General features: G+C 41.6%; 1 protein-coding gene across 6 annotated transcripts in view; it reads right to left on the minus strand.

The window, feature by feature from the left end:
* Nucleotides 1–24937, minus strand: part of PKNOX2 (PBX/knotted 1 homeobox 2) — a 306344-nt gene that overhangs the window by 62618 nt on the left and 218789 nt on the right. For 5 of the 6 annotated variants that reach the window (XM_075280084.1, XM_075280085.1, XM_075280087.1 and 2 more), the window contains one exon: nt 7542–7651. The exons of the other annotated variant lie outside the window; for it this stretch is intronic. In XM_075280084.1, the coding sequence (XP_075136185.1) occupies nt 7542–7628 (87 nt within the window). In that variant the 5' untranslated portion in view covers nt 7629–7651. The remainder of the gene's footprint in view (nt 1–7541; nt 7652–24937) is intronic. 6 annotated transcript variants of the gene reach the window in all.

Genomic DNA, 24937 nt, shown 5'->3' on the forward strand with positions numbered 1-24937 from the left:
ATCAGTTTCTATAAGTATACAAATGAGGCTTATATACAATGGGGCGTGTCTTTGCTCCATTGCACTTACTTAATTTGCATATTTATAAAACAGCTTTTTTTTTTCAAAGTAATGGTACATCTATTTGACTCCATCAGCATGATGGTGCTCATCATAATGTTCCCTACAATGCACAGTACTTAGTTTAATAGAGGGCTTCCAGGTGAAAGACAACAAGGGCTGGGAACAGAAGGGGCAAGTTTTGGGTTAGCTGCCAGTGGCTAACCTACCACAATGTACGGTGGCAGTATAGTGGGTGAAAACAAATCTCATCCACACACTGCAGGCTTAGAAATCAAAGCATGTACATTTTAACTAGGGTTGAGCGATCGGGATCGGAAAAGATTGGATTCCGATCGGCGATCGAGTAAATTTCACGGTCGCGATCGGAATTCTGATCCCGATCTTTTCCAGCGGGATTGACGTCGAAGTTATCTCAAGATCGGCTCAACCCTAAAAGTGACTTTTCCAATAGAAAAGCATTGATTCGGGTTGAGGATCGGGATCGGAAAAGATCGGATTCTGACTGGCGATCGAGCAAATTTCACGATCGCGATCAGGATCGAGATCGGCTGGAAAATGATCGGAAATCGGATTTTAAAATCGATCTTGAAATCTTAAGATCGGCTCAACCCTAATTTTAACCTCTCCATTGCCAAAGTTGAAAGCCAGGCCATCCACCCAGTGTCAGAAAACTGAAAAACAACCACTAACCAGCCTATTTAAGCTCTTTTTGTGCCGCAGTTAAGTCTACTGTAGGATGTCCGCTACAGAAATCCAACAGTGGACTCATCCTGTGTAGCCTTAGAGTAACAGAATTTTTTGGCAGGAAATAACTAAAATTACAGGGAATAGATCACCAAGTTTTCCCTTACTGCAATTATAATTCTATACAATAGATTCACAGTATGAAAATATAGCTGTTCCAATGAGCAAACAAATGACTTTGAGGCTGAGGCCACACGTTGTGGACTTTTGAGCTAAAGCCAATAATGGCTTCAAAAAGAATGGGAAATATAAAAGGAAGCACTTAAACACTTCTCCCTTCTCCTAAATCCACTCCAGGCTTTGGCACAAAAAAAACACAGCAAAATCTGTAACAAAAAAGCAGCTTTTCTGCAACATGTGGTCTTAGCCTTAGGCTGGATTCATGTGATGTTACTATTCAATGCAAAGGGAAGGGCCTTTCTAAAATAATTACTCAGACTCCCTATAGTAATAATGGACCCCAGATTGTTACTGGTTACATTATATAAACAATTGTGGCGTTTTTATTTACACCATTTAGTGATCATTATAAATATTGTGTAACTTTCTTGTGTAGTTCATAACTATTGCTGTGATACCAAATATGTCCATTTTACTTCTTATTTTGTGACTGTTCATATATACTGTATGTGAATGTATATCTATATCAAGATATATTTGCTGGTGTGTGTGTGTGTGTGTGTATATATATATATATATATATATATATATATATATATATATATAGTCATTTAAAAATATATTTTTTTCTCTTAGTAAGGGTAGGTGACAGAAACCTTTTCCGCCTTGTGAACTTTCCACGTGGCTAGCAGCATTGGTATCCTGTCATGGCATCCCACTCCTGATTAGGCCCCAATGAATGGGCCTAATTAGGAGCGAGTCTCACGTCGTGGATGCCGCGGCTGTCTCAGCCGCGGAATCTGCAGGAAGAAGGGGCATCTTGCTGTCACAGTGAATGATTTGGTAAAGGGGCCTGAAAACCTCGAAAGCTGGCTGAGTTGGCCTATTTGTTCAACAATTGATAAATAATTTTAGGCATTTTTAAAAACTTGACTTTTTTGTCAATTTCTATGTGATGTGCACTAAATTCATAATAATGGTGCAAGGAGCTTTTCAAGTCAGGCATGGGGGTGAACTTTTAGAAAACTCTACTGCAATGTATGAATGCGACCTGGTGCTCAAACCTAGGCAACACCCCGAGCAGGCACGTAACTTTAGGGGGTGCAGACAGTGTAGTCGCACTGGGCCCAAGAGCCTTAAGGGGCTCATAAGCATTGGCATCAGTATTGAGATTGCAGCTTCCATCTTGCCCATAAGCCAAGGAGACCCATACAAAGGTTGATTAAACTCCTTAGCACCCATAACCATGGGATGAGGTAGGGGTCCCCGGATAGTCTGCACTGGAGCCCATAGAACTTTAGTTACACCACTGACTTCGGTAAGATGCTGTATGAATTAGGTGCATATGTTTGATACCTAGGTAGTTAGATGGACAGATCGATAAACCTGTAAAACCTTGTTTGCAACTATTTTCGAACTGTGCCTCAATATAATACACATATCTGAAACAGTAGAGAATTTCTTCCTTCATTTCTATGGTACTCTTTTATTTCCAGTTACACTTATTTACCCATAGAGCAAAATTGACATTAAACACTATTGTGCAGCAAGTGCCTTGGTTAACACTGCGCTCAAATACAGGATACAATTTGTTACAATATGACCTTTACCCATAAAAATGCAAAGAAACATGTTTATGAATATTTATCACTAAAAACGGGAAGCGATGCTATGTAAATGGGCCATGCAAATGAGAAAGCAAAGCTCAATAATGAGAGAATCAGTGTTAATTTGCAACAGCTCAGAAATATCAGGAAATTGTACAAATTCTGATGAGATAGATCCTCAATTACCTTAGTTATGTTTAATATTAGTTAATACTGGAATCAGCTAGGTCATAGCACCGAATGTTGTGTTTAGCATCCTCTTCCAGCAGATTGACATTGGTACAATGGAGCAGCATATTTAGTATCAAATCAAACAGGTCTTTTGAAGAAATATTTTTATGAATATTTTTCATGAACCCAATTTTATGAATATTTTCCATTCTCCATATTGCTTGCAAAAATGACACTTATGTCTCACAGAAGGGATGCTGCTCCAGAGATCTCTCAGTGATAATTGTAGATCGCACAGGATTATGGAGACCTGATGTTGTCACCCATTTTTAACAGTGCAAAGTGGTTCAGCAGACAAGGGAGGCAGGGTCACTGAGCTATAGCAGCAAAGCTTTACAGTAGTGGTTTGGCTAGACACTTCAGGAGTGACACAGTGGACGACACAGAGGTGTAGATATGTAATACTGTTTGACCCGAACAGACAAAGTGGCACGCAGGCGCTCCTATATATACAGTAGAGTATACAGACTTCATATCTGCAGATTAGAAGAGGAAACTCTACATCCTACTGGGAGAAGAAGAGGCCACTGTGGAGATCGCTGCCCAATATGTGTCCAGCTGTCACCAAACCAGAGGAAGATGAGACTCCACGAACTGTTACACCCCAAACCACCTGTCCCCCCCCCCCCAACCCCCATATAGCGGTCACCAACTAAGAGGAAGATGAGACTCCACGGACTGTTACACCCCAACCCCCCCCCCCCACACACATAGCGGTCACCAACTAAGAGGAAGATGAGACTCCATGGACTGTTATACCCCAAATCAAACACCCCCCCCCCACACACACACACACACACACTTTACTAGCTTTGGCAATGCCAAATATCCATTCGGACGTGCCAATAAGGCCTATTTGATTTGATTTGATTTGTATAGAGTAGACAATGCATAAGGTGGTACACCACACAACACCTAGCCGCTACAAAGCCTGTTTTTCAAAAGTTGCCAAACAAGAGCTGGCACTTTCTTAGTGCACAGACAGCTTAACATTAACTATATACAGAAAGCCCTCAGAGCGGAACCAAAGGGGTAGTGGAAAAGGGCACATAACAGTAAAGAGGATGAGGAGCTAGAGAAGGTCAGATAAAGTTTAGCAGGTTAAGAAAGGGACAAGAGGTGGGGATTAAAAGTTAAGAGTTGTTAAAAGGGGGGAAGAGTGGTGAGGGGCTCAATCTACTCAGGAGTGTGACAGGAAAAGTTGTTTCACCTGCCCTCCCTCTTCTTGTTCTTTAATTTCGTCGTGGCGGCGTCCTAAGGAGGAGTCTTCTGGAGGTTTTAGTGGAAATTTAAATGGATGACAAGTGGTTTTATAGGTCCTGCGGTCAGGGTACCCAGGATGGAGATACCCTCCAATGTTGGTGCCCCTGGGTCAGATGTATTACGGCTGGAGGTAAAATTTGGAGGTCTGGGGACTGGCGCCTCTCAGGGACCCCTCCTTATTGGTGAAGATTAGTGTTATATATGGGGACAAGTAGTCAGCTAGTTATTGGTTCATAAAGGATATGTTAAGATGGTGGTTTATTTGCATTTTTATTTGTATGTCATTTGAATAATATGTTAATGGTATGTGTATGTTAATTTAATATAATGATGATAATGATGGTTATATGTTTTACTTAACTTTGGTTATGGTAAGTAAAATGCCACTGCGGCCTTTACTTCCAACCTGGTGTCTGTGTGTTTATTGGGTAAATGGGGTTATGGGAGGTTGGTCAGTTAGGCCCAGCTCAGCTAGCCTTTTTTACTAGACATGTATACGTATACTCTAATAAAATGTACTAGATAGGTATATGTCACAATACTGTATATTAACACAGTAGGATATAGATATTCACATAACATGCCACATAATACTACAGACTACACTTTCTGTAATCATAATGAAGTTCTAAGAATCAGGAGCCTTTCTAGCCAAGGCTGGGTTCACATCTGAGCCGTTGGGGGTCACAAATTCTAGCAGAGAGAAAAGTCCCTTTGCAGACCCGAACAACGGGGAGCACAATGCTAGTGTGAGCCGTCAATTGGTTAGATCATCATCTGACTACTACTAAAGTGAAACTCACACTATAAGGTAGGTTATTCCACCTTAGAAACTTACAATTGGAGACTCTCTGGTCCTGCTATACCGTAGTTTACTGTGCCATAATGCTTGTTATGTACATTTTATGTATTTCAGGCCCAGCTTCAGGACCATACTAGCTGTACAGCCATCAGAGACCCAGGCACAGCTCAAATGGAAAGGAGCCTGGTGGTTTGCACCAGAAATTAAAGTCACCAGCACCCTTTTCATTAGAGACAGACCTACTTCTGCACCAGAGTTATGCTGTGTGGAGCATTATACTTACTGGGGGTGCTACAGCTACTGATGTGCAGACCAATATACAACTATAATTTGTTGCAAATGTGAAAAGGTTGAGAAACAATGGTCTGAGTCGTGTCCACCTGCCCAGCCACATACCCTGTCCTAGCCCTCACTCCTACCCTATCATATAGTCTGGGACAGCAAATAGTAATATATGCAGGGCGGGAAATGGGAATATATGCCTGAAGGGCTGTTGCGTCATATATTCAAAGTTATTTCCTTTTAATGCAGAGTGATTTGCAAAAATCTCACAATCTAAGAACTCTGAGTGCTGTTCCATATAGCAGGCATTTATAATGTCCGGAAAGTTTAGTAAATGCCTTTTAAAATGCATTTACTCCAAGATTCACTCTATCTAATCTTATTCTGCAACATTTATTTAAAAGGTGCATCAAGGGGGGTGGCATAAGTTGGCCTACGTGTCTAGAACCCTTTCAGCCAAATATATACTGCAGCATGACCCATTTTAAATAATGATGCACAACAAATTGTTCCTTTGTGGCACGCTTGTCTTCTGACACTACTGATATACAGTGTATAACTGGTTAGATAGTAGTTCTCGGCTCCTGGATTTAAACCTGACCAGGGAACATCTATGTGGAGTTTGTATATACTATCTGTCTTCTCATTTCCATCAGGTGTTCTGGTTTCTACGCTCCAAAAACAGCCTGATAGGTTAACTTGTCTCCCATGATCTGATCCTACAGTACATTTTCACACTACAGGGAAAATGTGGATATAGGACTAATGGGAGTGGATACGTTGTCTGTACTGAGCTACGGAATATGGTGGAGCTATACAAATGAGAGGAAAGTTCTTCACCAGGGTTCTCTAGAATCAAACAGAAGGAAGGGAAAATGTGTAAATAATAGAGAAGGGAGTGGATACATTCTCTGTACTGCGTTACAGTGCATGTTGGAGCTATACAAAGAATAGTAAAATTATTCACTAGGGTGCTGTAGAATCAAACAGGAGGAAAAGAAAGGGCTCAGGATCCCCAGGGAGGGCAGGGTCCGTCATTCAGCAGCTGTGATGAGTTTATTTGCAGTAAAATGTGAATTTAATTAGACTCTTCACACTTAACTAACTCTTCTATTTCTGCAGATCTGAGGTATTTGATTCTCTCAGCTAATCCTTTTAGCCCTAAACCTCATCCAGCTGCTGATGAATCTGTGCAGAATGCAGCAACTTCAGCCTCTGCAGATGGTTAAGGTTGTTCTTTAAAGAGTGTAAAGTTTTTCCCCTTGGGAGCATTCGGCACACACTACAGGACGTTTTTAATCCATTGCCGCCCTGGACCATGCATTTTAAAGTCAAATGCTGAATCGTACTGAATAAAAACATGGAATTTGCATTAAAAAAGGAAAAGCTGAATTATTTTAGAAATTTAGGTTCACTTCAGGACTCAATGGACCAAGTATCACGTTTTCTAGAAAAATCACAATGCGCCAAGGGTCATATCTACAAAAAAAAATAAAAAATCCAGGCTCCACAGACTTATGGCAGATTTTTCCTGACAAGCTTTAGACTGTAAGGCAGTTTTAATGGAAGTCTATCACCACCCCCAAACACTTCAAAGTGCCACCATAGTGCTGTAGATGTGATAACATGGATAAAAATCATCCCTTTGCTATGTTTCATAGTCCCGTGGATGCTGAGAAAAAAGCAGTTTTATTAATTAAGAATATGAGGTCATCAGAGCACTGGAGGTATTACCAGATATTCTGAGTGCCACTTTCGCCACTAAAAACACACCACTGTTCTTGTGTGTACTGCCCTCTAGGCAGTGGGAATTGATCATCCTACTGCTGATGTCACCATATCCTTGGCAAAATCTCACACATGAACAGTATGCTGTGCACTGATGGCTGGGACCCGAGGATACAGACTATATAAACTATACAGACTATAAAGTGAAACCCTCTCCACTCTCAGATGTAAGTCAGGCTGAAAAGATGATGCATACGCAGTAGGCTCATACACACCGAGGACTTGAGCCTACTGCAGATGGCTAAGATTCGCCAAGGATATGGAGATGTCGGAGCAGTAGGCTGGTCAACTCCCACTGCCCATGGGGCAGCATGAACAGGAACAGGGACATGTATTCCATGGAGAAAGTGATATTCTGGGATTTCTGGTAATGCCCCTAGTGCTCCAAGTACCTAATCTGCATATTGAATAGAACTTATTTTTCTTGACATCAACGGGACTAGGAAACATAACAAAAGTATGTTTTTTTTTATCCATGTTACAGCATCTACAGCACTATGGGGGCACTTTGAAGTGGTTAGAGGAGGTGATAGACTCCTTTATATCAGACAGTGACTGAGTGGGGTCAGACCTAGAGTACAGTTCTAGACCAGTACTGGTGTTGCTTTTCTTATCAGCACACCCTGTTTGTCTGCACTCACCTGTGGGCTCTCTTGATAAGGGGGTGGCGGCACACTCTGGGTGGCCATCATTGACAGAGCTGGTGCTGGGGACACATGTTGCATCATGGGATTGATTCACATCTAGGGCCCTGTTAAAGGGGAGAAAGTTAATCTTGATTAAAAGAAATAGGTTCTAGATAAAAAATATATATATAGATATGTATTTACTAGCCACAAATAAATAGAACTGATCAAGACCTTGTAAAACTGATTAGGAGATATATTTTGATAGCCGTAATTTTGGAAAAGTTGATGATGATGCATCATGTGAACCCAGGGCCACAGATTGGGGAGTGGGATAGATACATTACTAGGTAATGTGACATATCTAGTGTACACAGGACATTCCCCCAACATAAACAAGCATTAGTTTTGCAGGAAGCAGCTTTTTCTCTGCTGCACCTTCAACCTCCATTACATGCGGCACAAAGAACATGCTCCAACAAATGCATATTTATATTAACATTCATTGCGTATTGAAACAATGTAGCACAATATTCTTGAAGCATAAAGAAACTTGAACTGCAATCTGCCATTCAACAGTCATTTATCATCACGAGTAGGTCATAATCTATTATAAGTGATTGGGAATGTCAGAGGAGAACCAGGAGTGTAAGGGTAAGTTCACACTGTTTTTTTTTGGATCAGAACCTGAGGTGGAGGGCGTCTCAGGTTCCGGTCCAAAATACGCGCACTCCGCTCCGGATTAGGCCCAAAGGAATGGGCCTAGTCAGGAGGGAGTGTATTCAGGTGGATGTCACGAGGCAAATTCGCCTGAAGAATGAGCATCTCACTTCTTTTTCCGGGAGCCGGAACAAACGGCTCCCGGAAAAAAAGAACTGGCCGGCTCCCATTGATTTCAATGGGAGCCGTCTTTTTGGTCAGGATTTTGAGGTAGATACGGCCTCAAAATCCTGACCAAAAAACCCCGTCTGAACTTACCCTCACACATAGGAATTTATCGCAGATTTGGGGAAAGATTCTGCATTGATACTTCCCATATTTCATTAAGCCTTTCTATTAGGGAATAATCAGACCATGAAAGCAGTAATTTTTGCAAAAATTATTTTTTGAGTAATATCGCAGCAAAAAAAGAAAGAAAGAAAGAAAGAAAGAAATGACTGCTCTGCAATCTACAGTAGTATAGGACTATGAATATGAAGCCAAACCTAGAAAACTAAAAGCTACTTCCTTCTGCTGTTACCCCAGCCAACCAGACTAGATCAGGTCAGATCACAGTATATAGCAGTTTATACTCAAACACTTTATTTCATGCTAGAAAACGCTCCTCAATACATCATGGTGTCCATTTAGGCTGTATTCACACGGAGGAAAATGGTGAGAAATTTGGTGTGGCGTTTCAGCGCTGAAAAAAAAGCCTCCCATTGACTTCAATGGGTTTCTTTTTCTGCTAGCAAGCCATTGAAGTCAATGGGAGGCTTTTTTTTTCAGCGCTGAAATTCCACACCAAATTCCTCACCATTTTCCTCCAGGTGAATGGACCCTTAGGGAGGCATTCACACGGAGTAATGTGACACTGATTCTGCCACAATAACTCACAGCAGAATCAGCGCTGATAAAAAGACTCTCATTGACTTCAATGGGTTCCATTTAACGTGCGTAACACATTGAAATCAGCGCTGATTCTGACACGAGTTATCGTGGCAGAATCAGCGCCACATGACTCCGTGTGAACGTCCCCTTAGACATTTTTTTTTAACTCAAGCTGATGCGAGTATGAACAGAACCCCATTTACTACAACAGTTAGGAAACAGCTTCCATAACTGTAAATGTATATATAGACGATATATGAAAACAAATCTGTAAATACATAACACATATTGTGGAATAATGAGGAGACCTATTAACTGGTATCCAGAACATGGTCTAAGGTCCCTGACAGCACTCGCTGCTAAAAGACTTTTCCTGTTACCAAGAAAATATTAATGCACATTATGAAAGGCAACAGGAAAAATAATGAGCTCATTATATACTAGCTAATTAGAGTATGTTGACATTAAACCCATTAGACCAATTAACATCCTGTTACTGGTGCTAATGTTCACCAGGGCACCAACAGGTTAATGGTGACTGGTGATGAATCAGAGATGGTGTAATACAGAAAGTGTACTCCAGCGCTGAATGCTAAGTGTAATTCAGAGCACTTGGGGCCAAGCCGAAACACCAGAAAACCAGGTCTCCATGGGGCAAGGCGAACACACAGAGCACTGTTCACAGAGCATAGAGCAGCCGTGTGCCTCTGCCGTCTCCGCTCTCACTTTGCAAAGAGTTAAGGAAATGGCAGATTTGGAAAATTACACATGAAGTAAACAAAACACAGCTGCTAGAAAATAGTCTACACAAACATCAGACTGGGAAGGTCCCATGTAACGGAAAAGGCTTAATCGGATTTAGCGCAAATAAATGTCGCTCTGAAGACCCGTGTATGGTGTGGAGGACACTGTATGCACATGTTCCTTGCATGCAGAAACTGTATGTATACTTGCCTTTAGGGTGATTTCACAAGGGACATTTGCAGAAATTTGCCAATAAATCTGCCGAGGACAAACTTTAGCTTGCCAAAAATTGATCAGACATGTTGTACATAAAGAGTGTTTGGCATGATACGTTGGTTTTGGTTAATCATGAGCCAATTTACCTGTGTGCGCTGTGTATTTATTTTTTACTACTCCTGCGATTGAGCAGTTTAGTTGTTACCGTTGAGGGTGGGATCATTCCTATGAATAGTTTCACCATTTGCCAAATGGCCACATCACGGCCGTTGAGGAATGGGTGCATAGGAATACAGAGACAGATCAGCATGTTTGGGGGTATTCAGTTTAGAAAAAAAGTGGTCTATGGGGGGGGGGGGCTAATAACAATGTGCAAATACATGAAGGATCAGCACAAACACTTTTCTAATGATCTTTATACACCTAGGCCAGTAACAGTGACAAGGAGACATACACTACACTTAGAGCAAAGAACATATATTCTATAACATAGATGGAGGATTCTTTACTGCAAGTGTAGTGAGGCTATGGAACTGTGATGGTGGATTCATTGTGTAATATCAAGCGAACAGAGAAATATTACAGGTTACAGGTTTTAGATTCTGGTAACGAGAAGTTGATGCAGGGATTTATTCTGATCATCAGAGTTGGAGTCAGGATTTTTTACAGCTGACATGGAGCAATTGGCATCAGCCTTCCAATGATCTCCTAATGGCTAAATCTAATGGTGACTTCTCTCTTCTTATTCTTCTGGACCTCTCTGTAGATTTTGATACTGTTGACCATCAACAGCTCTTTTCTCTCTACACAGCCCCCATTGGACAAACCATCATCAGATTTGGCTTCAGGTACCATCTTTATGCTGATGACACCCAATTATACACATCTTCCCATGACATCACCCCTGCACTAATACAGAACACCAGTAACTGTCTCTCTGCTGTCTCTAATATCATGTCCTCACTCTATCTGAAACTAAATCTCTCTAAGACTGAACTACTACTGTTTCCATCATCTAATAGATCTGTCCCTGATATATCCATTGCAGTCTCAGGCCTTACTATAACTCCTAGGCAGCAGGCCCGCTGCCTCGGGGTCATGTTTGACGCAGACCCTTCCTTCACTCCCCATATTGAATCACTTGCACGCTCATGTCACCTCCACCTCAAAAACATCTCCAGAATATGCCCTTTCCTTACAAGAGATACACTAAAGACACTTATTGTCTCTCTGATTCATTCTCGCCTTGACTACTGTAACTCCTTACTAATCGGTCTTCCCCTCACTAAACTCTCCCCTCTACAATCTATTCTGAATGCAGCGGCCAGGCTCATCTATCAGTCTAGACGCTACAGCGATGCCTCGGGTCTGTGCCAGTCACTACACTGGCTGCCTATTCATTATAGAATAAAATATAAAGTTATCACCCTCATCCACAAGGCTCTCCATAAAGCCGCACCTCCATACATTTCCTCCCTCATCTCTGTCTACTGCCCAACCCGTGTTCTGCGTTCACTCAATGACCTAACACTTACATCCTCTATTATCAGAACCTCCCACGCTCGTATACAAGACTTCTCCCAAGTTGCACCACTTCTCTGGAATGCTCTACCCCGGACAATCAAATTAATTCCCAATTTCTACAGCTTCAAGCGCAAATTAAAGACACATCTTTTCAGACAGGCCTATCACAATTCTTAATGTAAACCCTTCCGTACTGTCATTAGAATCCCCAAAATGTAACCCTCTTCTGTTCCAGCTCCCACATTACCCCAGGATATGATGCCATTTCAGGCTAACTCTATATGTCCAAGCACCATCCACATGTTAAAGGACACGACTGATGATGGCTCAAAGTTTTATGTTTGTGTAATGACAGTAAACTCTATAACAAAAGTGTCTGACCTCTGCATAAGCAATGCCGCCCCTGCTACCTCTTGTGTCACCCCCTCTACCTCATAGATTGTAAGCTCTTGCGAGCAGGGCCCTCAGTCCCATTGTGTGAAATTACTTTTCTTGTAATGTATCTTTCTGTCTGTATTTGAACCCTACAAATTGTACAGCGCTGCGGAATATGTTGGCGCTATATAAATAAAATTTATTATTATTTATTATTATTCTGGGGTTTCTTGCTTTCCTATGGATCAACACTGTAGGGTTATAGGTTTGACTTGATAAAATTGTGTCTTTATCCAACCTACTATGTTACTATATTGAAAAACGTATGTGTATGGCCAGTTTAGGTAGCTTGCTACCCTTGTCTAGACTATTTAGAAAAGAGTCTAGCAAAGCGCAAGTATTTGTTCTTTTTGGTACCAATGAATGGAAAATTTGTCTAAATTGTGAATTACTCCTTATATGTTGTGGTCACTACTGTTAGTGGTACCCAAGGGATTCAACACCCAGGATCAAAGTTATTGTAGATTTAAGGGTTTGCAGCAGGAGCTCAGCTGTGTATTACAGCAGGCACCCACTGCTAATAGCAGGTGATGAGCTCATGGTATCTCGGCACTGTATATGAATGGCCTAAGCCTTACATTCTTTCTCCGAATTACTGCTGGTGTTGCAGCCATAAAAGCTCCTGCTGATAAGACGGACCCGGTCTTCTTTCCAGCATGAAGTCTGGAATAACTGCAAGTGTGGAATACCTTTTATCCTGGCCACAGGTATTGCACATGAAAGATGAAAGATACAAGACATATCTTGCCTATCGCCATCATCCTACCATCAGAATGTTGTAGTAGCACCCTTGACAGTGACTTCCCATGTCACCTTGGTTGGAAATAGTGTCTTTACATCATAATAAAAATGTCGATAAGACCCCACAAGCCTTTTGAATATATTTAACCTGATAGAATAGTGTCAGTGAATGGGCAAGAGAGCTCATATGGTGGATGCATTATACGGGAATAATTACATGGAAGATTTGTTGTACATTTCTGTGACTGTCCCATTCATTTCAGGAATCCATGCACCTGCTGCAGTGTAAGCCTATTCGCATGTACAGATGGAGCAAACGTAAGCCAAACTTCTGCAATTGGTTAAACTACTGCAGCATGGTAAAATATTTTTCCAATTACTTTTCATTGGTTTTTGTTGTCTTCTGTAGCAAGATATCACACTGCAGCAGTTCAATCAATTGCAGACGTACTACTGATTTTAAAGGGAATGTATCTCCTGTATTCTTTTTCCAACTAAAACAAGATATATAAACATTTCTCAAATCTGTTTTTACTTTCTGATTGTAGATTTTCATTCAATGTATTGCACATTATTATCGCTGTCATCTTGCCTGGATTGCATTTAACAACATTAAAAAAAAACCATGAGAAGTTCTTAAACACCAGTTTTAACTCAGGAACTTAATTTTGCTTTTTTTTCTGCTGACACATTCCCTTTAAGTGACACAAATTTCATAGCACCTTTGGGATGGCTGAATTTGCTTGTTGAGTGTAGCAGAAAAGTAGGAAAACCTGGCATGGGACAGTGGTGTGAGAATTCTGTCCATTAGGATTTAAGAGCCTGCGCTATGTACAAATCCAGGATTTGCACATAATGTAATGCCCCTTTAACTATAGTTTGGCTTCTGGGGTCGATGATTGGTAGCATAACTGGATGAGATAATTTCATACATGGTATGTTTTTCTAATACAGAAACAATGTGACCTGGCCCAAAGGCACAGTGCTGAGGAATGGTGCGTTGTATGGCCACACACAAAACTTTGGCCATGGCAGTCTATAGTATATAGCACCAATGTTATAAATAGGTTTTATTTCAGATTCATAGAGCAGTTCAGAGTCACAATGTATCGTACATGAGGAGGTTGTTTTATCTTTATAATATGGTTACTTGAACCTGCCGCTGATCTGTGATTTATGACCCTTAGATGTTCACAGATCCTAAAACTGAGGTCATCTTATCCTCATTCTTGGTGAAGTGGTCACTGTGTACATATGGTTGCTATGGATCTGGCATTCATTGTAATGAGTGACCGCTTCTGCTCCTCATAGGATTTCATTTTTCACTGCTTTTTTATTGTGTATTTAATTTTTACTTCACCCCATTTAAGTCTATGGGGAAAACAGCATTTTTAACATGTTTCATTTTTAAAAATGCATGCTTCTGCCACGTTGTTCAGCAATGTGTGGATCAGATTAAATTAAATCTCATTCGCTTTGCTGGGACTATAAAACGCAGATTTTTTTGGCCTCAACCATACAATCAATGATAAAGAGCATATAGAGAGATAAATAAGGCAAAGCCTACTTCTGAAGCCACCTATCAACAGCTAACAAAGGGTTAACATGTCTGTGTCCTTGTCCAATAATATCATGGTGCTCTCCTCAACATTAAGGATATATATACACAAAGATGAACGGGTTAAGGCCCCTTTTAAAAGAGAAGAAAAAAAAAATAAGAACATTGGTGCACACTCCACAGGCGACTTGTGTGCAATCAACAGAGATTGTTTTGCAACATGTCGGTGGCAGTCACCAAGCAGGGATAATGGCATGTGTTTGTTTTACTGGAGGCACAACACGGAGGCAAAGCTGGGCGACTGGCGCTTCCCACAAATCCGGAGCTGAAATAATCAAACAGTAATTGCAGATGAAGACACAGCCCGGCTGGAGCAAGTGATTTCTAATCAAGAAAGAAAAGAAATATTGGTTCAGGGATTACCATAAATTTCAGGCCAGGGTATTTATTACTCTCATGTGGCTCAGGTGGAAGGAAACTGCAGAATATTCATTTATTGTACACAAGGAGAGATGCTGAGAGGCTGTGTTATTAATCCCTGGGACTTCAAGGAAATCCAAAGGTTGATATATATATATATATATATATATATATATATATATATATATATATATATATATATACACACACATATATACACAATCGGCAGCACAGGTTGGTAAAAACATTTCCAATGGACTCCAACCATCTGACAGTAGCTACAAGAGTCCTTTGTCAGGGTGGTATGCACCAGTATGCTTTTTTTTAAATCAACTTTATAGGAAAGCACAGCAGGCTTTTCTTAAATAGATGGCCACCACAAAAATGTGTGTACAATACATTATATAAAACGTATGTATATATTTAAGTTTGTGTGTGTCAATTCAACCATACACTCACCGGCCACTTTATTAGGTACACCATGCTAGTAACGGGTTGGACCCCCTTTTGCCTTCAGAACTGCCTCAATTCTTCGTGGCATAGATTCAACAAGGTGCTGGAAGCATTCCTCAGAGATTTTGGTCCATATTGACATGATGGCATCACACAGTTGCCGCAGATTTGTCGGCTGCACATCCATGATGCGAATCTCCCGTTCCACCACATCCCAAAGATGCTCTATTGGATTGAGATCTGGTGACTGTGGAGGCCATTGGAGTACAGTGAACTCATTGTCATGTTCAAGAAACCAGTCTGAGATGATTCCAGCTTTATGACATGGCGCATTATCCTGCTGAAAGTAGCCATCAGATGTTGGGTACATTGTGGTCATAAAGGGATGGACATGGTCAGCAACAATACTCAGGTAGGCTTTGGCGTTGCAACGATGCTCAATTGGTACCAAGGGGCCCAAAGAGTGCCAAGAAAATATTCCCCACACCATGACACCACCACCACCAGCCTGAACCGTTGATACAAGGCAGGATGGATCCATGCTTTCATGTTGTTGACGCCAAATTCTGACCCTACCATCCGAATGTCGCAGCAGAAATCGAGACTCATTAGACCAGGCAACGTTTTTCCAATCTTCAATTGTCCAATTTCGATGAGCTTGTGCAAATTGTAGCCTCAGTTTCCTGTTCTTAGCTGAAAGGAGTGGCACCCGGTGTGGTCTTCTGCTGCTGTAGCCCATCTGCCTCAAAGTTCGACGTACTGTGCGTTCAGAGATGCTCTTCTGGCTATCTTGGTTGTAACGGGTGGCTATTTGAGTCACTGTTGCCTTTCTATCAGCTCGAACCAGTCTGGCCATTCTCCTCTGACCTCTGGCATTAACAACGCATTTCCGCCCACAGAACTGCCGCTCACTGGATGTTTTTTCTTTTTCGGACCATTCTCTGTAAACCCGAGAGATGGTTGTGCGTGAAAATCCCAGTAGATCGGCAGTTTCTGAAATACTCAGACCAGCCCTTCTGGCACCAACAACCATGCCACGTTCAAAGGCACTCAAATCACCTTTCTTCCCCATACTGATGCTCGGTTTGAACTGCAGGAGATTGTCTTGACCACGTCTACATGCCTAAATGCACTGAGTTGCCGCCATGTGATTGGCTGATTAGAAATTAAGTGTTAACGAGCAGTTGGACAGGTGTACCTAATAAAGTGGCCGGTGAGTGTATAGGTGACATTTCCTTGCAAACAATGGATTCCCCTATCAGAGTTAGGGTGGTTTCACACAAAGTTACACTCCGCTCATTCAGACATGTAAGCACGTGTCAAAGTGACTGCTGTAAAACATAGAATTCAATGTGTGCCGGTCTTATGCGCGCTAATCAATGGGTTTAAAAGCCTCCCATTGATTTCAATGTGTAGCACGTGTAAGACCAGCACACATTGAAGTCTATTGGATTCTGTTTTACAATGGTCACTTTGACACGTGTTTATGTGTCTGAATGAGCAGAGCGTAACTTTGTGTGAAACCAACCTTAGGTCCGGCTCACATCAGGGAGTTCAGATGGGGACCCCCTGAACGGAATACCAAATGCATTGACAAGCGGTGAGTACTGAAAGCACACAGACCCCTTAGACTATAGTGGAGTCCGTGTGTTTTCTGCGCAGTCTCTGCACGAGTCATGCGGGGAAGAAAGTAGTTCATGAAGTACTTTTCTCTCCGCATGTTCCTTGCGGACACCGTGCAGAAAACACATGGTCCCCATTATAGTCTATGGGGTCTGTGTGCTTTCATAAGCTCACCGCTTGTCAATGTGTTTGGTATTACGTTCGGGGGTCCTCATACGGACTTCCCAAATGGAATACTGAACGCAGATGTGAACCAGGCCTTATATATTATAAATCATCCCAAAGCATTGTCGAGGAAAGACTCAGATGCCATATGAACTGAGCCTAAAGTTTACCATAAACCAAGCGACATTTACACAAATGTCACTGGAAGGTTTACGAAAGTCCCTCCAAGGCTACTGCAGGGATCAGACACTTTAGATGTTTTCTGTTCTATCCAATTGTTTTCCTGAGAGATCATCTTTCATCTCCATACACTCTTTTGTAATAACAGTTGAATGCGCTTGTTTAATGGGAGAATGAAAGGAATCTAGTTTATGTTCTTATGTATAACCTGGGAAGAATAGCACTTGACATTTGTGAGGCTTATTTCTTACTTACTGGCCTTATTGTAGAACAAAACCAGTGAACTCCCTGCAGAGATGCTGCATTAAAATATAGCTTCAGGTTAGTAGGGCTAGTATGTATGAAAACAGAATTGTGACAGGTGCTATATACAAGTAACTACACTGTAATGTACCATGTAATACAGCAGCACAGGGTTCTATGACCACCTACAAGAGCTTATATTAGAGGCCTAGTCTTTCAGAAAGCACAACAAGGCCGATTTATCATGCCTTACAAAACACTACAAAAGTCATCATTTTTTTGGCACACGGCCATAGTTGGGCCAACAATTTATATTTTTTTCCCATTTGCGCGACACTCTCTGCTTTTGTTAAAAGTGGGCAGGACTTAGCACCCCAACAAATTTAACAGAATTTGTGCCAGAAAATGAAGGCATATAAGGCCTGGTTCACATCTGCATTGGTATTCCGTACGGGGGAGTCCACATGGGGACCCCCTGAACAGAATACCAACGCAGATGTGAACGAGTAGTAATTAGAGGCATTTTATTACCAAAACCAAGCATAATAACTCAGGCTCGCAGATAAATAGGTTAGGGTAAGCCAAAGTAAATGGTGTTTTCCACATGTGGTTAGATTCTTCTATTACTCAGACATCACCATGCAAATGGACGCTTTAGCACACCAAAGGCATTGCTCCAAAGAGGTCATTTGCATATTGACAAAAAAAAAAATTTGATTCTGATTCAGAAATGGAAGACACTGTTCAATTCAGGTGACCCTAACCTATCTATCTGCGAGGCTGGGTTGATATACTGTGCTGAATTCTAGTGACAGACTCCCTCCTTAGGACTGGTGTACAGTAGTCTTACTAAATCAGTCCCTATATGCCTATTGATAAAGTTCAGCCCTGCACAATTTCTAAGGGTATGTCCATACCTCCCAACTTTCAGAGGACAGAAAAAAGGACAACATTTATATAAAAATATTAAATGCAATATTTATTAATAAATATTACATTTATGATAAGCCACATCTGCCCATAACCCTGTCCAGTCCCATTCATGCAGCCTTTGAACCCATCCGTCAACCGACCCAGTCCCTTTGTGCCTCCAAACAGCAATAGTGTCCTCCTATGATGAAGTCCAAGTGCTTCCCCACAAAGTATAATGTCCTCTTAGTGTTTACACACAGTATAATTTACCCGTAGTGTCCCATAACAGTATGATGTCCCCTTGTGGGGACACAGCATAATGTTCTTGAAGTGACCCATACACTGTATAATTCCCCCTTAGTGCCCTAAAACAGGCTGTCCCATCAGTGACTCCCATAGAGTATGATATCCCCTCTATTCCCCCACACAGTATAATGCCATTTAGACTGCACAAGGGAAAAATCTTAAAAAATAAGAAAATAATTCTCACCTTACCCAGTTCAGTTCCCTTGAGCTGTATACAGATCCACTTTGGTCTCTGCTCTCAGGGGCTCAGAGCAGGAGCAATAACATCACTACATGGTGCTTGCTTGTGTCTAAGCTGCCGGTAGAATCGACAGGGGTGAATGGTAATGGTGCAGCAGGGAGCGGGCAGCTCCCTGCTTCACCATTGTATTCAACTCTTGAGTCCTGAGGATGCAGATAGTGTTGAAGTAAGCATGCCACCCATGCCTGGACAGCACGGAAATCAAAAACTGCCCGACTGAATCTGTGATGCCTGGGCGGTATGGTACATTCAAGTTTAGCAGAATTCCATTGCAGAAATTTCTGTATCTGTTCCATACATGTGAATGAGGTTTGTAAACATTAATCCACATTCTGCACAAACAGCTCTCAGATGCAGGGAATGGACACTATCATCTGCAACAGAAATCTACCACGTCAACATAATGCATGCAGCAATAGCATGCAGAATGATTGAGACAATAGGGCAATAAGTAGATATTCTTATTCATATGCATTTTAGGCCATCTGTACACATACCAGTAGTGCTTTTTAAAGGGGTTTGCCAGCCCCAAATGGAGTTTTTATATTGATGACCTATCCACATGATTGGCCATCAGTAAGATCTGAGGAAATCCAACAGACTGTTTTGGCGCCGATGCAGTGGTTTGGGGGTGCAGGTAGACTGCTCCTATTTCAATGATATGAGCGTGCTGCAATTGCCTGGAAAACTACTATACAACGGACAGGTCTACAGGAATGCTCCTATTACTCGAATAGGAGCAGTCTGAGTGTGCCCCCTGTCCATTCCCCACTGCTTCCGTCACCTAGGGCTGTCACACGCGATTAAATGCCTGGCCCTAGTTTTGCTTTTATTTTATGGTTTTTTTAAGGATTGATAATCCCATAAATGCTTCAGAAATACTACATAGCAAAACACTATGTATGTAGATTTTAGTGTAGTCCACTACAGGCTACAGTACAGTGCAAGAATGCAGAAGCAGCCTTCAGTTGGATTCTATTACAATCAAGTATAGGAGGCCCAAATATCATGATCTACACAGAGCTAAGGTTTATAAAAGTATATGAGTTGTTTCTTTACAACACCGAAAAATTGAAAAAATGTGACAGATTAATGTGCGTGACTCTTCCACGTTTCTCCTTGTTCTCAGATTTAATAAAAGTATATAAAATAAAGTGAAAATCCCTTTTCTTTTTCATTGACTTCATCACCCCCTGGAGATGTTCTGTGTGTCCTGACCTACTTTCCCCTTCAGGTGGCAGTCTTTCTCTTTGAAATATCTGCATTAAAGTTTGTAAGGTAATCTGTCCAAAATGTATATTTGTAATTTTTTGTTCACCCTCCTTGTACAGTATGTTTCTGCACGGACTGCCAAACCAGGGATTGTGTCTGGCTGCCACTTTCAGGATGTATTAAAAAATGGTTGGGTGCAGAAAGGAGCTGCGTTATAATAGTTATGTTGCAATAATCCAGTGAGGAATTTTTGTTATATATGAACTGTTAATAGGGTTACATAATACTTGTTATTAGACGCCTCTGCTTGTTGGGTTAATATGATTAGACTAGAAGTTAAAGGGATTCTGTCGGATCCAATAAACCATGTAGGGGGCGTTAATAGGAGAAGAAACATACTTTTGTGGCCACAAACTCATGCACAGAGTCATCTTTGTGTGAACATGCAGATCAGTATGTAAGTGCAGCAGGGGTGGGACTGATTTGTCAGACTGTCCGTTAGGTCTACAGACAGCTACCAGTGCTCTGTTAGGGTCCATTCACATGGAGGAAAATGGTGAGGTATTTGGTGTGGAATTTCAGCGCTTAAAAAAAGCCTCCCATTGACTTCAATGGGTTCAATGGGCTGCTAGCAGTCAATGGGAGGCATTTTTTTCAGCACTGAAATTCCACACCAAATTCCTCACCATTTTCCCATGTGAATGGACCCTTACTCCTCTGGATTTACTGACCCTTTAGACATGATTGTTGTTTTCAGCCTCTGCCTTTGCATTGCTTCATCATATAGGCTTCTGCTCTCATTTAAGTTCCCCATACATAGAACTAGTAGTGGTATAAGAGGTATTTTGGACCTGACAGACTCCCTTAAATAAGATACAATTATAAACATATAAGTTTCGCTTATAAGGAGCCGTCAGCAGGTCTGAAAAACCCAATGAAAGACATCACCTGATAGCCACTGTCACCCTCAGAACTCAGAATTTAGCTGTTTTGATTATTCCATATCAGTTCAGTCATTCCAAAGGTATAAGCCCTTTTAGTGCTGATGTAAATTAGGGTTACTAATAAATAATACTTAACCTTTCAACAGACTTTAAAAAAATCATTTGCACAGTTGCCCAGATTTACTATTGTGCTTCTGACTAGACACTGGCATCAACTTGGCACATCTAGTGTGAGCTAATATATATATACCAGGATGCACAAAAATTGTGTTGTACAGTTCTGTCTCAAAGTAAGTCAACTAAACTATAATATGAACTTAGAATAGACAGTCTAGAGTTAGTCCTGATTTAACATTGAGCGTCAGCCTTTGTGATAAATGTGGCTGCTTAAGTTTACACGGTGTAACTATTCGTAAACCTGGGCCAGTTTATGTACATGGTAAATACACTGGTCACTATATTTACCAGACTTTTGTTCTAGCAGTTTTCCCCTATGCATGCTTCTTCAGTCTCTATGTTCCAGGGCTGCTATGATGTTTGTTGTACATCAGTGGCGTAACTAGGAATGGCGGGGTCCCCCTGGCCGACGCCGAAGACCCAGACTTAACGCCCCCCCGCACATTCCTGCATGCACTATTATGCTCCATAGTGGCCCCTGCACACAATAATATTGCCCCATAGTGGACCCTGCACACAGTATTATTGCTCCAATATGGACACACATGTACAATTATTATACTCTGGGGTCTTTTCAGACCCTAGAGCATAATAATCGGGGACCCAGGGGAGGATACAAACATAAAAAACACTGTGTCAGGGTCTGGGGTTGCTAGGTGGGGTGGCATAGACACACAAGTCCAGTTTCTTTAGTCCAAAACAAAGGTAGAGTTTTATTTTCACTCAAAAAGGTAGTGCAGCAACAAAAGGAAACAATACAAAAATAAATACCTGCCCGGCTAGGCTCTAACTAAACATAGAATAGGTTACCTCACTTATAATAGCAGAAATCCAAAAGCCAGTAGAATCATTCAGGACACAGCTCCAAAATATGACCTCTCTCTTTGGCTCTCCAGCCAAACTCTGCCACCAGTCTGCTTCTGGAGCTGGCTTCTTAAGCTCCTTTAATGAGCAGACTCTCTGCAGCTGAGTCGCTGCCGGGAACATCCCCAAAGTGTGGACTGGAGGGGGGTGGAATGACAGGTCCCACTACCAACCTACCTGCCATTCCGAAAAATCCAGCCCAGTAACTGAAACTCTGAAATAACTCTCAGCAGACAATAGTTATCTGCTGAGAAACGTTCTTTCTGGAGTTTTCTCATCTCACCCACCTTAGTAGTCTGGGTGAGATGTACACCTCCTCCATTACCTGACCAGGCTTACAACTGTTACTTACTTATCCATGGCTCCGATGCGATCCCTGTTGGCTGATATCCATCTTCAATGACGTATGGCATGTCACGTGACCCGAGCCTGCGTCGCGAAGTCAGGGACGTCACTCAAGTAGGCCTGAAGCCTGTTTTTTATGTTCTCTTACCTCCCCTGGGCCTCCGATCATTATGCTCGAGGGTCTGAAAAGACCCTCGAGTATAATAATAGTGTTTGTGGGGCCCATGGTCTTAGTTACCGATCCCCCTGCTCCTGCTCACAGCAGCCTCCGCAGGCGGCCGTTAACAGGAACCAGGATCGGTATGTAAATAAGGCCCGTTACCGGCTGGAGTTTGAAAAAACAAACAAAATTGCAGCGGTAGCGGCTGTCGCTGGGCCCTCTAATGCCCCAGGCCCTGCTACCCTGGTAGTTCCGCCCTTGTAAAATGTACATTAAACACAGAAAATAGAGGAGATCCTGCTTCATAATGCTCTCTGTCTCTCTCTTTCAGTATCAGCAGGAACATATAGGACATTACAGAGAGGTACTGAACTGTACTAATGTGAATAAAGCACTTGGGATGATATACTAACCCTCCTATTCAGATTCACATGGTTCTGTTTGTATCTCTCATCTATTACATAGCTCCTGTTCGCTCCGCTCTCCTTCCATAGTTTTCTAGGTAATCTGATAACTCTGTAAACTGCGTTCTTTCTTTCTCTGGCAAGACAGCAAGACAAATTCACCAGAGATTTCAGAGTGAATGTTACTTTAGGAGGAAGGGGGGAAGAAGGAAAAGATACCAAATCACATCCACACATTACAAAAAAAAAATAAATCAACGACACAGAAATTAACATACGGTAAATCTGCATAAAGTCAATTCTTGCTCTAAGTTTTTTTTCTATGGATTTCACTCTTTGCAATGCAGTATTAGATTTTGATTTTGCTACAGAATTGCGGCAGATTATTTCTATTTTTTTATGTAAAATTACCCTTAGGAAAAAAAATCTCACAGATTGCCATGTGAAAATATTACTAGGGAAATCTACTTTGAGCACAAATATTTCAACAGTCTTACCACAAAACATTAAATGAACCTTGGCTTCATTTCCTTGGCTCACCATTATCCTCCTGAGTTACTTTCAGAATTGAACTTGGAGTTCACCATCACTGTACTGAGATAACAGCTCAGCTGAGGGTCTTACCCTTGTGTTGACTAAGTAGATTCTCAAAATGCTAAGGATGCGCCCTTAGAGGAGACTTGTGTGGCACTCACATGCAGCTCAGGCTAGCTTCACATCTGCATTCGGAAAACCTAATCCGCATAAAAAAGTGGTTACCTTAGGAAACCGGCGGACCCCATAGACTATAATGGTTTCTGCCCAGTTTCCGGCCAAAAAAGGTGAAAAACTGCTTCCAGCGCTTTTCTCTCTGCATTTTTCATATGGAGAGGGGAATGGAAATCTGAATGTAAAACAAAATTCATCACACAGATCACCACATCTGTAAGTGGGGCAGGCCAAGTGCCAATATGAGAGAAGGGATATACATTAGAAACAATTAAAGGGATCCTATCATTAAAACTCAATTTTTTTGTGACTAACACATCGGAATAGCCTTAAGAAAGGCTATCCTTCTCCTACCTTTAGATGTCTTCTCCGCGCTGCTGTTCGCTATAAATCCTGGTTTTCGTTGGTATGCAAATTAGTTCTCTCGCAGCACTGAAGGCGGGCCCCAGCACTCAAACAGCACTGGAGGCATCCCCATGGCTGCGAGAGAACTCTCCAGCGCCACCTCCATCTTCTTCAAGAACGGCCTCTCTTTGCATCTTCTTCCGCCGCTGGCTTCAAACTTCTAGGCTTCGGGCCTAGGGCAAAGCCAACTGCGCATTGGGGATGCCCCCAGTGCTGCGAAAGAACTCATTTGCATACCAACAAAAACTGGGATTCATAGCGAACGGCAGCGCAGAGAAGACATCTAAAGGTAGGAGAAGAATAGCCTTTTTTAGGCTATTCCTACGTGTTAGTCACAAAAAATTGAGTTTTAATGAAAGGATCCCTTTAATGTAATTCCTTCATCCTCAGGAATGGTTGATACGCACAAGAAAGGATGCAGGATATGCTAGAGTCCAGGAGATTCTGCTTTGTTGTCAGAAGGCGGTGGAAGTGAGTGGTAAACACAGTAATACTAATTAATTATTTATAAGCTCATTAGTAAGTTGTATTTATAGACCTGGTGTCTCTTTTATATGCTAGTAAATCAGAAAACACAAATCTGTAAAATGAAGTAGCTTTTTAAATAGCAACTTTTTAGCAATGCTACTGTGTTCTTTCAGTCCATTGTTCTGATCGATTATAGGAATGACTGATGCAGATGGCGCAGCTTCCATGTAGATCCGTCACCATTCACTCTAATGCAAAAAACAAGATGGTAGATAGGGCTTTTGTTTATCAATAGACAAGTTATGTACCTATCATCCCTTCTCTCCCTACATTTTGCCATTTGTTTGTTTCTTCTGTCTTGTTTCTTACTGCT

The sequence above is a fragment of the Leptodactylus fuscus genome, chromosome 6 (genome assembly GCF_031893055.1).
Source record: "Leptodactylus fuscus isolate aLepFus1 chromosome 6, aLepFus1.hap2, whole genome shotgun sequence".
Taxonomy (NCBI): Eukaryota; Metazoa; Chordata; class Amphibia; order Anura; family Leptodactylidae; genus Leptodactylus; species Leptodactylus fuscus.